The sequence below is a fragment of the Meleagris gallopavo genome, chromosome 6 (genome assembly GCF_905368555.1).
Source record: "Meleagris gallopavo chromosome 6, MGAL_WU_HG_1.1, whole genome shotgun sequence".
Classification (NCBI taxonomy): domain Eukaryota; kingdom Metazoa; phylum Chordata; class Aves; order Galliformes; family Phasianidae; genus Meleagris; species Meleagris gallopavo.
The window spans coordinates 44205649-44223308 of record NC_139409.1 but is presented as its reverse complement, the minus strand read 5'-3'; the positions used below and the strand labels follow the sequence as shown (position 1 = coordinate 44223308).

The window sequence follows — 17660 nt, the reverse complement described above, 5'->3', positions numbered from 1 at the left end:
TCATAGTTAAATCTCCATCTCTTTTTTCCTTCCTTTTACTAAAACTGTTCTGTATCTTCTTCTGTTTCCACTAATTCTGGAGCCCTTTCCATCTCAATTCTGTTTTCCTTATACCACCCAAAAGGGTAAGGTTTATCACTTCTTTCAATCAGTATCTCAGTTCTTCCATTCTACCTCCTCTTTCTCACCTTGGTTGATGAGCATGCTTGTTTCTCTTGCAGCCTCCAGCTGCCCTTCAGCTTCCATCCCACCTGCTCCTGGTTTTTGCCTGACCACACTGACATCTTTCCTCCATCAGTGTTTTTCTCCCTTATCTGCTGCTCCTGTTGGAGCTGCCCCACAGCAACACTGCAGCTGCTACCACTGACGCACCTTCCTCCTGCCAGTAACATGCTGCTTTTTTTTGCTCCAGCTCTCCAATGGGTCAAAGTAATACTCTACATCCATTTTGCTCCAACACTGCTTCCTTGCAGCATCAGTTTGGCCATGATCAAATAACCCTGCACTGCATGAGCTAAGGAATGCACAATGTTTTTTACGCTTGGACTGTTACAATAGATGTAGTTACCTCCATGCCTTGCGGTCTCTGCAGTTCGGGCCGCAGGTCATCCATCAGGGAGATGCCAGGATATCTACGTTCACTTAAAATTGGCAGTGTTTAATTAAAAGCCACTCACCTGTCCTTCCAGCAAGGTGAGTCCGGGATCTCTTACTGCACACAGGCACGCCAAGTGAGCGGCTGGAATTGCTGCCATGAGTGGTGGCAGACCGCCCTCTGCTGCTTCCCGACGTGTTCTGCTGTCTGAGAGCAGGGGCTGAGGGTCCTCTCTTACATGGGTGTGCGCCTCAGGAAAGATTTAAGCAGACACAGAATAGGAGGCTCAGCAAGGTGCGGCACTGAGGAGACTTGGAAATCCCAAGCACGAATTACAGAATGGTTTAGACAATCTGCAGACGCCGTGCAGATGATGCTAATGTTAATTATTGACCAAGGATCTGACTTTGGCAAAGCAGTTTTCTCTAAGCATCATCATGCACTGAAAAGCAGGCCAATGGATAACAACTGAGCTCAAAAACCACAAATACTGCACTGGCCAAAATATATGGGACAATCTCAGTGGCAGTCAGTTAGAAGCCCAGTCTGCACAACCTCAGCCACAAAGTGAGCACAGCCCCCCTTTCCTTCCTCCTGTGCCTCATGGTCTTAGCACTGCAGAGGAACCTGTGGTCAGCATCAAGGTACTTCCATTAGTAGAAGTGCCTGAGGCAGGCATGGGAGGTCCCAGTTGGGCCAGGCCCAGGTTGCATCCACTAAGAAACACCACAGCACAGGATCTCATTGCTCAGCACTGCTCTGAGAACAGCCCAGTATTCCTGCAGCCTGGATCCAGTAACACTTCTCCCCAGAAATATCTGAAGCACGCTTAGAGAGCAAGAGTGGTCCCGAGACTATTCTCAGTGGGCAGTAATTGCCACTCAAGTCAGGCAATTAGAGAGCACACTTGCTGGCCATACTTCCTGTAGTCAGCAGATTCAAAAAAAGTTGTGAAAGTGGGGCTCATTACAGAAAACATTAAGCTTGGATGGCTGTGGCTCTGCTCCGCCTGCCAGCGCCCATACACACAGCCTTCACCCAGGCAGCAATAAGCAGTGTCCAAAAGTCAGGTAGAAATGTTCCCAGGCTTCCAACCAAACGTGGTTACTTGAAGAAAACTTAGAAGAAAAGGGTATCTTTCCCTGTATTATTCTGTTAACAAAAGCAATTGAACTTGAAGGCCAAAAGCATTCAGCGAGAGGTCGCTCTCTATTCTTCCATCATTCATGAACCTAGCCTGCTCTCTTCTTCCTCCACCTCACCCAAATGTATACAAATCCAACTGATGAGTTTCAAGTCAGCCTAATTTTACTTTTAGAATTTAAATTAAGTGCTAGAGTGGTAACTTCTGGCCAAGAAAGACAGTGAGATCATGAGGTGTGTTAAAAAGAACGTGAGGCCCCGTGAGGCCTCATCTGGAGCATAATGTCCACATCTGGGCTCCTCGGTTCAATAAAGACAGGAAACTTCTGGAGAGAGTCCAGAGGAGGGCTATGAAGATGGTGAGGGGCCCGGAGCACCTCCTTCATGAAGAAAGGCTGAGAGAGCTGCGGCTCTTCAGCCTAGAGAAGGCTGAGAGAGAATCCCACTGCTGTTTATAAATACCCAGTGGAAGGGCAGACTCTTTTCTGTGGTACGTAGCAACAACAGAGCAAGGGACAGAAACTGGAACACAGGAAATTTCATACAAACAAAAGACAGACCTTTTTTTTTTTTTTTTTTTTACTGTCAGAGTAACAGAGAGGTTGAGGCGTCTCCTCTGGAGATTTCCTGTGGGCGCCTTTCTATGCGACCTACTGCATAGAACCTGCTGTAGCAGGAAGGGCATTGGGCTCTGTGATCTCCAGAGGTCCCAGCAGCCCTGCCCAGCCCTGCAGCTGCCACACAGCCAGGCCCCTACAGCAAGCACCAGCAGCTTGCTACAGGCATGGCTGTGTGCCAGCATTCCAGAACACCTGGAGCAAAGCATGCATGCACTCAGTACAGCCATATGGGACAGCTGAACTGATGTAAGAGCTGGAAGAACTGGCAGTGGTTGGTTTGTGATAATTTGTTATGACTTGGCACTGATTTCATGATGAAGTCTTCTCTTTCATGCTTGACAGCAGAATATTTTTCCTTACCACAGTTAATAGAACCAGCGGCCAGCTATTCCACAAGATTTAGAAGCATCATCCCGCTTCATTTTGGAAAGTTAAAGTTGAAATGGAGTTCTACAACCACTGATTATGACACCCAATATAGGGAAATTAGATGCAAGGCCGAAGCCATCAGTACAGTTTAACAGCAATCCAATGCTCAACACTGAAGGATAGTGTAGCTTCAAACTTCAGTGTGGAACAAAAAATTTAACTGAATATATACTATTTCGAGTTGCCAGAGCATAAAAAGCATACAGCAAAGTAGTTTGATGAAAACAATTCAAATAAATTCCATGAATTATGGGGTCTATCAGTACTTAACTATAACGACAAACATGATGCCAACATTTTAAAAATATTAAACAATAACCATTTTAAATACAACTTCAAATAATTGTTTAAAAAATCTAAAGCTACCAGGTTCCTAACAGTAGCCAAAAGTTACACCACAAAGTACCCTCAAATCCTCCCATGTTTCTTCCTAAAAATGCACAAATCAGCAATTCTGGGAATTCATTTTTCAGGAGCTGGAACTTTCCAAGCATTTTTTAAACTTATCAGAACAAACTCCTGAAAAGTCAATTAACTTCATTCAATAGTGAAGGAATCAAAATTCACTTTGTTGTGTCTTTTCCAGTCTTATATCATGATAAATGCCAGAGAACACCCTCTGACTGGCAAGTCACTTCAGAACCACACGCTTTAATGTCAAATAAGTGCATCAATCAGCTAATAAAGGAAAAGAAGTGCTTTCCAGAGTTTTCTTGCAATTTTCAGCTACCTAGCAATTGATAATGTCATTTCTGAATGTCCAGGCCCAAATACTGCTTCAGGGTTCTTTGAAATAGTAATGGACTACTTTCAGTATAAGTCAGACTAAATCCCACAGATCACTCCTAAAGCACTCTGAACAGTTCCTACATCTCATTCAGGATTACAGCAAAAGAACCAGTATTAGCTGGTAATGCAGAAGCTTGGGGTCAAGAAAGATATTTTTCATGACTTAATTTTCATATGACTTAAAACCACTTTTTTTTTTTTAATAGGAAGGTAACTCTGCAATTGTTTGGTATTCCACTTATTATTTTTTTTAGAACTTCCTAAGACTTGCTTTTCAGTTGCTAAGAAAACTTTTACAGAAGACAAAACAAATGCTCGACTTCACAACCTCTGAAAGAACACGACTGTAAACTTTTGTCTCTATATTGCAGCTGCAAAAAACCTTAGTGTTACAAGTTTATTTAAAAAAAAAAAAAAAAACATCAAGAGTTCTTGGAGTATTTGCTCTGTGGGAGCAAGCTAAAGGCCTCTAAGGCTTGCCCAGCAAAAGCACACTGCTGTGAGCCATATGCAAACCAGAGTTCATGGAAACAGACACCGAGTCCGAGCTTCTGAAAGGCTGAGGAGGCTTCACTATTTCTTCCTCATACAATCAAAGGGAAATACTCTCCATCAGCCTTGGAAATTAGTACAACCGGCAAGATTTAAGGCCGTTGTTAAGAACAGCTGTGACACTGCATGGACAAGTACCATGCCACACAGCCACTGACATGCGAGGCATGTTCACCACAGCATAAACTCACTTGAGGCTCACAACTAATTCCCATCCTTTCCCAGGAAACAACTTGTCTGAAACCACGGTACTCAAGAGAGAAGCCATGAAATCAGGTTTTCTAATTGTTTTTTTTAATAAACTATAGAAGAACAAGGTAACATTTCAACTGAAGTCATGATAACTGCATGCTCAAAAGCAGATACAGACATGTCTCTGGGTTTTTCTGTTCTCTTGAAAGAAAAGGAAACAGTCATGTGAAAGCTGAAAGTAATGCACAGGTTTCTATACATATTCAACTGACAGCAGACTAAAGTAAACTAACACAATTGGAAAAATGTTTTAACAGTGATTTCAGATCTATGAAATTTAAACGTAAATTTCAGTTTTAGGAATCCTTGTGCTGAACAGGTTACATTTTATACAGCATTAAAATTCTGTAAATTGAGGCACTAGAAACAAACTTATCACAGTTACTCAAAAGCATCTGACATACAAATGGAATAATCTACAGGCAATAATATTCTAGAAATACAGAACTCAAATGGTGGCATTAGACTTGCACTTGCTCACATCAACACAGTGAAATTAGTGGAAAACCACTGTGTTGATTTTTTTTTTTCCAGTTGAGTAAAATCAGGTTCTGATAGTTGGTTCAAATCAGTCCCCTTCCTAGCTTTTTCTCATTATCCTTGCTTGCCTCTTATGCGTTATTACAAAAAAAGAAGTTTAAGAGGTTCCCATGCCACCCCATGCAGCCATTTATGAAGGGAAATGCAAAGCACTCATTTTCATGCACTGTTGTAACTATGGTGCTGGATTCTCCTAGTCCATCATTTTCCCCCAAGTCACAGACCTTCTACAGGACTAATAAATTTATTTTTAATTAGATACTCATGTTCTGAAAGAGAAGTACTTTACACCTTTTGATTGGCATTTTCTATAGGGGACAGGGAGCATAAAAGACAATTAGTCTTCACAAAGTAATTGGAGCGATCTCATAGCAAGAACTCGAGACAAAGAAAGGAGCTCGTATGGACCTGTATGCTGCTTTCTTTTAAGAGGAAGAGTATTCAAGATCTAATGAGATTTCCACCCAGATGCTACAAAAACTGGCACCCTTAAACCTCTACATTAAAATATACCTTGCTATTTTAATCAGGCACTTAAATAGAAAAATAAAAGTAGTAACACTTAACAGTTTTGTGATAACTATTCTGTACGGCCAGAAAATCTTGAATGAAGCACTCAAGAAACCAAATGCCCCACAGAACCAAGTAACACATGTGCAGGGCTAAAAGGAAGAGAGTCCCATGCTACACAAACAAGTTAAAAAGAAATTGAAAAATGCTTAGCAAGTATTTGGTAGAAGCCATTAACCACAATCTTAGATTCTTCCTATCTAGTGTAAAATGTAACGCAAGGTTGTTAGTCCCTTCAGAAGATGGATCCAAAAGTAAATATTATACATACTGTAATTCGCAAGGTGATTCTTTTACCCACCAAAAAAAAAAAAAAAAAAAAAAAAGACCTGTTTCTCCACTCATTATGACCTCTCTGAGGGAATGCGTTACACTTTGAGGGGCTGGAGGGAAAAATCACATAAAAACAATCTGGAAAATTCCAACAATCAGTAGCTGCCCTATGTTAAGTCATTACACATTTCTGATCAACTTTTCTCAGAAAAACATGGGTTATATACCAACCAACCACTGCTCTTCTAACAAGGACCGTGATTCAACTCCCTTCTTTTAAAAAGGGTTCTTGAGATGAGAGCAACCATTATTTTAAAGTGGTAATCAGCACTTTTTAATCAAATGCACTTCAGAGGTACAGGATTCTACCCGCACGACTTTATCTGCTATATATCTAAATGGTTAGTTACAGACCGTCAACAACAACAAAAAAGCTCAAGAAGAGGTTGAAATTCAATTGTAAGGCTAAGCACTCAAAGTTGGTTTTGTGTTATGGTCAAGTGTAAGTCAAGGGATAAATGGAAGAATCTAAGAGACAATACATCACAATACATTTTTCTGGTAATGAAAATGCTAAATATTTAAACCATTCTTATGTAATTTATTTTTAACCAATGATTTACAAGGTCTTGATTATTAGACAAAATAGCATATTTTAACTAAACTCAAAAAAAAAATACAAACCAATGGAGTATTGAAGGAAAGGCTATATAGTTTCATAGAATATATCACACCCAGTGCACACCCTGCTTCATTTTGCTCATCTGATCCCACTTGTTATTTGAAGGATTTTTGCAAAGAAACATTTTGGGCTAGTCAACATGTAGTGTAGAGTTTTCAGACCACTGAACTAGGTTCTAATTCTGGCATTGCTCTACAGTCTATATGCCACGCCTGATCTCAGTGTTTAGTGTAATCAAAAACCCACCTAGACATTTTTGAGCAGTTAAGAATAAACAAGAGTTATAGACTGCATACAGTTCAGTATGATACATTAACGGAAGCTAAAGTTTTAGTATGCTTATTGCAAATTTCTCCAAGATTTTTAACAAGCAGAGTTTTGTCGCAGATATATTATTGCTGTGGGAAATAAGGCTGTTGAGGAAAAGGGTATCCAGGTTGCTGAGGATATGGTGGTTGTCCAGGGTTTTGAAATACAGGTGATGGGGCATACGGCGCATACTGACCATACATGTATGGGTTATAGCCTATTGGCATTGGCATTTGGCAATACCTGCGTGAAGAAAAAGAAAAAACATACCTTAGTTGCAAAACACTGCCTATGTCAATTTGCAAACAACATCATATAACTCCTTAATAGACAAAAAGACATGCAATCACTGCACATGCTTTCTTTTCATGCTTCTTTATGTGCAGCAGGAAGCGTGGCAACTTTTAAGGACAAAACAAAAAGAGGTATAACGCATGGAGCAGAAATACAGACAGAAGGTAGAGGAATGTAACTTGAAGTGATCCAAATTGATTTTTTGTGTTGAATATCATTATAAATATTTTAACATTTTAAGAGTCTGCTTCTGAAAGAGACAGCAGCAGCCTCAAAATCCTCTCCAGAAAGATGAAAAAAGGATCAGAAGATAGCACACTACTCAAATAGAATTTATTCTGTATATTGTCATCTTCAGTAAGACACTGGGAATTGAAAAATGATATGCCAACACTTAGGAGATAAACACCAACTAATTATGGGAGGAATGACGATGGTCCACAAAGCATAGTTAAGGAATTGCAGTCCTATCTCCCTTTCTCTTTAAACAGGAAAATGTTGAAGTAAAAATTGCCTCAAGCAAAGCGAACCCTCCACAAATGCTATGTGCAAATAATTCTAGTAAGAATTACATGATTGAAACTGAAAAAAAAAAAAAAAAAAAACCATCATGCCTTGAGAACACTAAACATTTCTGTAAAATCCGTTATCTTCAGTGATAACAGATTTAAATACGTCACAAGTAACAAACAAGTGCTTTTAGACTGCGTTAACATTCCACAACATAAATACTCCCATAACATACCCTGGGTAACCTGGATAAGTTGGGTAAGGAGGTCCCTGTGCCTGTGAAGGCAGAGTGCTTGATGCACTGGCTCCTGGAGCTGGAGCTGGAGTAGGAGCAGCAGGAGCAGAAGGAGGTGCTGCAGCTGTTCCAGAGGGTGCTGATGCAGATGGGGAACTGCTTGCTGCAGAAATCACTGGTGGTGGTGGCCGTGCTGGTGGCTGTGGTTTAGTACCCTAACAAGAGAAGATTAATCAAATTGGAGCTTCTTTCAGGAAGCCATAGAATCAAAATCTATGGTTATGTGGTTGGCTTATTTCTTACTTTTTAAATAGATACTCTATATTTACTTCACACAGATAATGCAAAGCAATAAACATTCAATTTCAGACATATAAATTATTAACACCAGCAGGATATAATACACGTTCCTCCAGTACATTAAGGAACAATATATGTAAGGTTATAGATCAGCATAGAGTTCAAAGAACAGACCTACTTTCAACCCACTAATTCTGTAACATATTTACCACCATGGTTCTGGGTGCTGGAGTGGGAGTTGATGGAGCAGCAGGCTTAGTTCCTCCAGCTGGCGTGGTCTGATAAGTAGGCAGAGGAATGGAGGGTGCACTGGGCTCCCTAGCAATGCTTTGTTGCAAATCTCTATTAAAAACAGATAAGCATACATATAAACTTTATTAAAAAAAGAAGTATATAACAACTCCTTAAAAAAAGGAACTAAACCTAGTATTGAGAGCTTAATCGGTGAGCTAGCTCAAACAATTTGGAGTTATATCACTTTAATCAGAGAAAATCTTCCAGCAAAACCTTTGATTAAGGGTTATATTTATTTTCTAATAATATCTTTATGTTCCAAGTCAGTATTTGGTATAGATCATGACTCCTGGACACTACTTTGATAAAATAAAAGGAAGCATTGGCATCATGTTTAGCGTCCACTAAATAGTGAAATTTTACAGTCAGTTCATCATGAAAATTCTGAGCAAGTAGATCAAAGCTACATATTCAGGTGAATGTAGGGTATGTTTCAGTGCAAAAAAATACAGCACTTGGCAGATTCTCCAAAACACGTTAGGATGCATTTAAAGTTGGAAAAAATTCTGCACAAAAAAGTGACAGATAAGATACATAACAGGATGCAGCAGCTAGCACATTGCACCTGGCATTCTGAAACACAGCACGCAGAGGTGAGCTCAGAGCAGAACAGAACTGGTAACTCGATTTGTAGGGAAAAAAAGCAATGACTCATATGTATATGTCAAACTATTTGTAGCAGACAGTGGAATTACTTTTCAACATCATTATGCTGAAACTATCAAAACTAATCTTAACATCTTAGAAAAAGATGCAACTCGGAGAAGGAATTCATAATTTTCTTCTTAAAATTACACAGCAGAGATTGCTGGCTTACAGAAAAGTGGTAAGCTTCAGAGTTAAGTGTGTATTCTGGCACCCAGTGACCAAACATCAACTGTAAAGCTTAAAACACCACCTCAGTGAGACCTCCAGATCAACAAATTAACTTTCAGTAAGTGAAGGCATAGCCCACAGCCAGTACTTGATTTTAATGGAGGAACAGGAGAAACACACAGTGCTCACCACACTATTTTAGTACTCAAACTGAGAAATACATTTGGCATCATATACTACAGGCATCCCAAATCTGATTGTCTCTGAGTGACGAGAGTTGGTCAGTGAACAGGTTATGTATGAGGCAATAAATGTAAAGCTTTAACAGTGATTATTAACATATAGGAGATGTAAAAATATTAAGAACTAAGCCTTCATTAGGCTTAGAGCTTCTGAACTTCATTTGTGTATGAAGGAGGAAAAAAAATAGATGTGAAAAAAAGATGGAAGGGGTTGTATACAGTTGCAAGGAATTTATTTAAAAGCACAACATCCAAGTGATTAAAAGCAGTTTTAAAAAGGATGAGGTTAGAAAAGATACAATTTGAGGGCTGAGCATCTCATTCATGACATGGTACAAAAAAAACTTGTATTTTCACCAGCTGAAACTTTACTAATTAGCCTTTTTTACAATAGTCTATGTGCTTTGCTGTAGACAGCTGAAAATAGTAAGTAATATCAATTATCGTTTCCTCTCAAATCAAGTGCCTAAAAATTACATTTCAAGCATACTGTACTATCCTAGTCACATGCATGGGAGCTTGACAACAGAAAACTGTTGCTTCCTTCACATGAAGGACAAAATCTACTTGCCTTCCTTCAGTAGCAAGGGCAACGTGCACAACCTAAACAATAACAAAGGGACAGACTGGATCATAGATGGAACATCTATTTCTTTCCCTCCACTACACTGAGGGGCATGAACGACGGATGCTAAAGCATTTAGCTGACCTCCCAAGCCAGTATAACAGCAGAGGCAAGGAACAAAAATCAAAACTTCCTCAGGAGGAAGAATATGATTACCAGACACATGCAAAAAAAATGAAGTAGAGTAAAATCATGCTAAGATGAAAAAGATTCATGCTAAACTGTATAGGGAACCAGAGAATAGAATTCAAAGCAGAATTCACCATTCACTTATTCTATTACTTTTGTAGTTTTGAACGTCAAGAAAAGAGAGCAGGGTTAACATGTAAAGCAAAAGGAAGGATGTGTGTGGAATGCCTCATGTCATCAAGTACCGTAACAAATTTGTCTCCAATGATTATGTCTGATAAATGCTGAACGATTTCTACAACACGTAAAATATTTAAATCTTACTTGAGCAGTTCATCTCTTTCAGTCTTGCGAGCAAAGACAATGTCACTGCATTTGTTTTGGAACTTCAGAAGGATTTCTGTCAGCTCATTGTAAAACTAGTAACAAAAATTAAACATGTTCAACCAAGAGTTTCAGATTCCACAGCAGCATTTTTCTACACACAGACTGTTACAGGCATTATGCTACTACATTGATCACAGCCTACCATTCCAGCAGAAATTGCAACTGCATTTTACACTTTTTGCAAAAGCACATACTAGTCAGCTGCTGCCCATGTCTGTAATACCATCCAATTGCACATAATCAATATTAAAACACATAAATAATTCAAAACAATTAGAAAATCTATTTAAAATAGAACAAAACTTGGATCGTTGTTAGTTGATTATTTGTTAAGTGGGGTTTTCTGTTGTTTCTTTTTTAAATTATTATTTTTGACTTATTATTTTACCACCTTCAGTCAGTTCCACGCATCTGATTTGTTTTCTAATTTTTTTTCGTCTAGAAGGTTATCAATTCAATAAACTAGCAAAAGTACTTAATATTAAAGTAGCAGGAAGCAATCTGGAAGACTAGATCAAGAAAGCAGGCTGAATAAAACCCTCCTCCCACCTTTTCTCACCTATATATATATATATATATATATATATTAGCAGTATATAAAACACAAATTTGATAAGCAGATTAATTACCATAGCATAAATTCCTCAAATAAAACAGCTTATGTGGGTAATTCAGCGTTAAACAGCCCAGTATAATTAATAGCTTTTCCTATTTTAATATAAAACAACACTCAAAAGCTCACTTTTCAGAGATGAACACGTGCAAAAACAATCAACTTTCAAGCAATTCACTGTCCTCACTTCTGCAGTAAAATCCCCCAAAATGTACGTCCCACTTAGCACTACACAGTTTATGACTTTTGATTCACATCTGACTGAGTAGATAAAAGATTCTTCCAATTCTTCAGTTATTACTGTACCTTTGTGCCTTCCTTTAAATTGGCGAGGAGTTCCACGAAGTTGTCATTTGCTACAGCTAAGTTCTTCAAAACTTCTTCTCTCAAATTGGATTCGTTGTTTGATTGTTTCATCTTTGAAAAATCCTGATGTGCATTCTTAAAAAGACAAAGGGAAAAAGTGAGGAGGGAAAATAATGCAGAATGGTTCCATGTAAGATTCTGTACCTTCTGTTTTTAGTTTTATTCAGTGTTTCTACCCTCTTTTTCCCAACACCCACCTTGATCACCTTCCAGCCACACAACGTACTTCCTGACACACACTGACTGCCAAGTGCAGTGGCTATTTCAGAACTATGTATGTGTTAACTAACTGCCAGTAGGTAACAGCTAATTATCTGTTTCGTTTGGGCTGGCCTCCAGATAATTCTTTAGCTCCTACTGCAGACACTCCTTTAGAGGATATACTAATTAGGCTCTTTCTGCTGCACTATACTCCACTGATATTCATGAAATCACATTGAGTGCTAGTATATTTAGGAAGCTCTACCTCAAATTTGGTTGACATTGGCAAGTTATTAAAAGGCCAGCAAAGTGGAAAACTGACTGAAGGATCACCAACTCATTTCTATGGGAAAAATCAGACTTAAAAGATAACTTCAGCTGCCAGAAGCAGCCAACAAACTTGAATTCCAGGACACTCAAGCATCCAAGCAATATCCATCAAGATTTTTAGAAGTAATTATGTTAAGAAATACACAAATGTAAAATGTCTGTCAAACAGAGCCACGTGGTGATTAAGAAACAACTTGTTCCTTATTGAAGAGTTTCTTATCTATATTCTTCCAAGTGCCAGTTGCAGTCAGAAGTTGCAAGTAACCTTGCATGCAAACAGGCTCCATGATTACTCAACCAACTGTTCTTACTTGACTAAGCACTAGGATTTCCTCTTCTATCACATCCATCTCAAGTGTTAATGACAAATTAAGGTTAAGATTATAATTCACACTTTGAGAAATTCTCATTGTTTTTTACTTTGATCTGGAAGTCAAGCAGATTGTGAAGAGCAGCAAGGAATAAACCAAAACTTGCTTCAGAGAGAAAAAACATCTTCTAGCAGACAACCAAGACCGATCTCCTGTTATCTCACAGATGGCTATCAAGATGGGGTGATGGGGTGAGGAGAAAGATAGTTAAATCAACCCAAAACCTCTTGCACAGATAAATTTCTTCTAGGGCAAAACAATCTGCATTACTGGGCTAAAGACAGTCCAAGGAAATTTACACTGGAACTCTGGCAGAGTTCACTAGAAATCTGTTTTTCTTTCCAGCTATTTCTCAGTGATCAATGAGTAAAGGAGTATCAGCTGGTCTACAATAAGAGTCCACAGCAAAACAGAATAGAAAGCGAAGTGAGATTTCTACAGCACTGGAAATGTTAAAGAATTGTTACTGTTTATGTTGAGAGTAAGGACGATATAAGATATAATGAAGACAAGCTATTGCACCTGAATGTTTTTGAGAAGTTCTTCCTGCTTTTTCAGTGATTCCTGCACTTTCTGTGTGTAACTTCCATAAATTCTGTCCAACTCTGTCACAGAGATAGCCTCCTCATTGATAGCACCATCCTGTGCGAGTGCAGTCAGGAATTTATTCGTCATGTCAAAATTTACAGATTTTAGGTCATTTTCCAGTTGTTCTCTCTCCTTCTTGACTTCATCCAGACTAGCCAGCAAAGTTTTTAATACATTAACGACCTAGGTAATAAAATTGTCAGAAATTAATATGTTTAGAAGAATTATTGCAGAAGTATATACTGTATTATTTATTTTCTATATTGCACCAGCGACACTACTGTATGAGCTTTTATTTATGTGTTTAAAATGACATTTTAAGGATGCATGATTAAGGACAAAACACAAAGAAACAAGCAACTTCAAGCATTCCTTAAGCTATCTTCTCTTCTACAGATTTGCTTCCAACTAAAAACAGTGAATAACTATGATTTTTTTGTTGTTGTTATTTAAAGATCAGGTAACTTCCAGTACAATATTCTAAACATGGCAAGCTACATATACTGATTTCAAAGCACTTCTAGAAGAAAACAAATAGCATATCATTGTTAATGAGCCACGACTTTCTTCAAAAGCAGATAGACATAATTACCTAATGCTTAGAAGTACTGTTTTTTTTTTTTGTCTAACTGCTCCAAGAGCCTGAGTACTCCCCTACACCACCCTATAAGAAAGTACACATCCAGTACTGCTCCTCTTACAAGTTTGTCAACCAATTCTGCTTTGCTTAACAACTAAACTTGCTTACAGTAAGCATAAAATATACTTCAGCAGATTTTACACAAAACAAAGTATAGAAAACATTTTTGAAGTGCTGTCCCCTGTATTAACTGTGACTAAACAAGAGCTGCTAAGGAACAGCTTACACATCAGTTCACTTGAGTATATTTAGTTAGATGAATAATCCTTCTATACAAAACAGAGACTAATTTCCATGCTTTACCTCGCTCCCTTGTAATGTTTTTGCTGGGTTGGCAGAAGGAATGGCTGCATTGAGTTCTGCCTCTGGCTTACAGAGAAGTGCAATGGTATCCCGGTGAGACTGATAGCCTTCTCTAACCTGTCCATCTGCTTGCACAGCTTTATTCAAGATATTATGGAAGTTGGCTCCCTCTGGTGGTGGGAAGAAAAATGGTAATATTTCAAAACTTGTCCTGCACCAGGCCATGCATGCAAACACAAGACCACACTTTTATGATTTAAGACAAAGTTTTAAGCTTCATTTAGAAACAGTACACAAACAAGGCAATTATATCAATTGTCCAGAGAGGCATATGAAAGTATTTTAACACTCAGTTTGAACCACTCCGATTTTAAAGCCTGTAAAACGTTACTTAATTAAGGCACCGGTGGCAGTACCTTGCTACCTTCCCAACAATACACATCAAGAACAGAAAGCCTGCTATGGTGATGATTGTAAGTATTATGACAAACTGCTAAAAAGCAAACTACACAAATCAAAGAAAAAACGCCTTAGGAGATAATTTTTAAAGGCTGACATACAAAGAAAGAAGCACTAAAAGACCCACTTAAGTGGTAACTGAAAACAAGTTCTTAGAAGGGCGGCCATTTTTTGTTATATATTATTTCTGAATATCAGCACATATGTTCACTCCAGGGATGATGAAGCATCCAAAAATTCTCTGCCATAATATCAACTCTCAACTCCAAACAGTAGTACAGATTGCATAAGGATATTTCAGCACACACTCTCCTAAATTGAGATTTATCTTCAAAATTAATACAACATAATATGTAAAAACTATTTCAGTTTACGTAAGGACACTTTAGAACACCCCTTGGATTCAAGTCACGAAGTATGAACTTTACCTGCCCTTAAAGGTTTATAGAGATCATTGGATGGTGTTCGCTGCCAACGTTCTTTGAATTTTGTTCGGAGTTCGTTGTCTGTAGTTTCTTCCTCATCTAATAACCGCAGTGACTGAAGAGTTAGAAGTGTATATGCATTATCATGCCTTGTAAACATGAAATAGCTACAAAGTATACAGCTAGTTTAAGAAATAAAAAGAATGCGTACCTATATTTCATAATTATAATTTGCAAATAGAAAAGGACAAATATGGCATAAATGATCCAGGTTTTTACAGAATGTTTCCCCACTTCCCCCACCTTGATGTTAAAAACAAAACACTTGTGTGTTCACTTACATGACAGTGCAGCTTTTGCATACATGGACTAAACATTTAAAGTGCTATCACAAGCACAATTTTTAATGCTACTATAAGCACTGTGATTTTAAGGAGTTACAAGTATTTTGGATAACCGTGCACCTTGAGGTGGGCCTTTAAAGAAAACCAATTAGGTTGCTGTGTTTAAGGATGTTTTAGTGTTAGCAGTTGCTGAGCTTACTTCATCTAATATTTCTTTGTTCCTTTGTAGCAGTTCAGGTAGATCTTTGATCAGCTGATCAATAGTCTGAACTCCTCCCTGTTCAATCACAGCCTTAGATTTGTTCAAAATAGACTGAGGAACAGTATCACCAGACACATCTTCTATAGCAGCCGGAAGATTGAGGGAAGCCAACACTCTGAAAGAGTAAACATGTTATACAGTACCTTGTCTACAGTGTTAAGGTAATTTTACCCTATAAATAGCATTGCTATTCAAATAAACATTCACACAGTCAATAAAAGAATGGAAACACAGTACTTAACATGCCATTGGACAAAAAGGTCAAAGTGAGTACTTGGAACTTATTCGTGTAGTATACCTCACAAAAAACAAAAAAGCAGCTCTTTCAATGCTCTTAAAAGCTAAACAAATCCTAGACTCCCAGCTTCTAACAAATATGGCACAGATTTTCAGTAGCAACTACCTGGTAGTTCAATAACCAATTGCCTTGAGTTACATTTTCCATCTTTGTAGGGTTTTTTAATTATTATTATTATTATTATTATTATTACTATTATTATTTAAAAAAAAAATCTTTGGAGGTGGGGAGATGATGTATCTTATCATTGGTTCAATTAAGCTGACCACTGAAATGTGAAAATCCTTCTAGATTAATGATAGTGGATTTCTTTCAGAAGAAGTGCCAGGCTCTTAAAAACTGAAAAGACTGAAAAAAATGAAATGCCATTAGTTCTTCTGATACTTTTAGCCTTAATATCCGCAGACAAGTAGTTCTCAACACCCCCGCTGAACTTGGACGTTTGCTAGCCTACCATACAGCAGTAACAAAAGACTTCACTGTAGTCTGGAGACATACAGAGTACAAGGCAATTAGTGTTTAGAGGGTGTTCCATAACTCCTCTTGATGAAGTTAAGAAGCAGCCATACTTACCCATTTGCCAAATTTGTGGCTTCTCTCATCTGGGCAATTAGCCTGTTTACTAGATCTGCCTTTCTCTGGTTATAAACACTCACAGATTGCTGAACTTGCAAGGGAACCATCTTCTCAAACAGGTCTACAATGAAAGAAGTATAGATTACTGAAGTTGTACTGTGGAGGTAAGAGGATGCAACCATCTTCATGGCTCTTCAGTACAGGCTGTACTTTAAGATACTTCTCCTCCACTCCCTAAGGTGTGTTAAAATAAATTTCTAAAGGTCTTTATTTTAATGCATTGGATTTCCATCTAAGACCAAAACTGAGTTAAAATAACATAAAAGCATTTCATTGACAGTTGTAGGACTAAATATCATACCTTCCTTAAGCTTTTTTTTTTTTTTTTTTTCCAAAGGGAACAAAAGGAAAGAGAGAAGACCATTTTTCAGAACCCCCTGCTCAGCCAAACTGGTATTTGTCAGCTTTAAGGAAGGCCAGCAAGTAGGTTAGCAAAGACCGTATAATTTGATGTTTTCCCCTGTATCATTGCTCCTTCGAAGTTATAAAGATTGGTTTAATATGGGAAAAAACAGCTGCTGTGAAAAATCTTTAAGATTACATTGCAGATAATGATTTATATTGTGTTTTTTTTCTTCCAGTACATTTTATTCTCAAGATGAAAAACATCAAATTGAAAAAAGTAATACTTTCAAAGACACTGAGTGAACTTAATAATTCACAAGTAAACACCTACTTTTTCATGGCACAAACAAGCTTTAGTGGCTAGGCACATTTTACAAGGTAGCAATTACCCTGTGCTTGGCAAACTTTGCTCACCAGTGAATTTCTGACTGAGGGGCACGGCAACTGGAGTAGACTTGACAAGGCTGGCTTTCCCAATGGGCTCCAAATCTTTCAGGTCAGGAACACGGTCATGATAAATGAAGTCGTTATCTTTTTTGGCAGCTGTAAGCGCACGGTTGATTTTGTCAACCAAATCTTTAACATTGATGTATTCATCATAACGAGACGCCACTGTTTTCACCAAGTCTGCTGCATGCTAGGAAATTAAAAGAGTTAAAGTTAGAGAAAAGATACTGTTCTAATATATTTATTTTAAAAAAAGATTAGCTTCCCAGTTGATCACGTGTCTTAACTACCAAAGCTGTATGATTACCAAAGCTGGAGTCATACCATATCAGTATGACTGATATTATTCTTTTCTTTAAGAAGTGGAATAATTTTTACTGGGCATCAAAATTGAAATTAAAAATTAATTGAAGTTGCTTATTTAAAAATAAAAAATCAGTGAGCAA

The 17660-nt window shown here is 38.0% G+C and overlaps 1 protein-coding gene across 3 annotated transcripts in view; it reads right to left on the bottom strand.

The window, feature by feature from the left end:
- Window positions 1–4400: 4400 nt before the first annotated feature.
- PDCD6IP (programmed cell death 6 interacting protein) overlaps window positions 4401–17660 on the bottom strand; it is a 32296-nt gene continuing 19036 nt past the window's right edge. For 2 of the 3 annotated variants that reach the window (XM_085226550.1, XM_085226552.1), the window contains exons 8-18: window positions 17182–17404; window positions 16360–16483; window positions 15426–15603; window positions 14886–14997; window positions 13999–14168; window positions 12990–13238; window positions 11506–11640; window positions 10524–10618; window positions 8303–8435; window positions 7794–8008; window positions 4401–6997 (exon numbers count right to left, since the gene is read on the bottom strand). In XM_085226550.1, coding sequence (XP_085082676.1) covers window positions 6838–6997; window positions 7794–8008; window positions 8303–8435; window positions 10524–10618; window positions 11506–11640; window positions 12990–13238; window positions 13999–14168; window positions 14886–14997; window positions 15426–15603; window positions 16360–16483; window positions 17182–17404 — 1794 coding nt within the window. In that variant the 3' untranslated portion in view covers window positions 4401–6837. The remainder of the gene's footprint in view (window positions 6998–7793; window positions 8009–8302; window positions 8436–10523; window positions 10619–11505; window positions 11641–12989; window positions 13239–13998; window positions 14169–14885; window positions 14998–15425; window positions 15604–16359; window positions 16484–17181; window positions 17405–17660) is intronic. The other variant, XM_085226551.1, reaches the window with a different exon arrangement.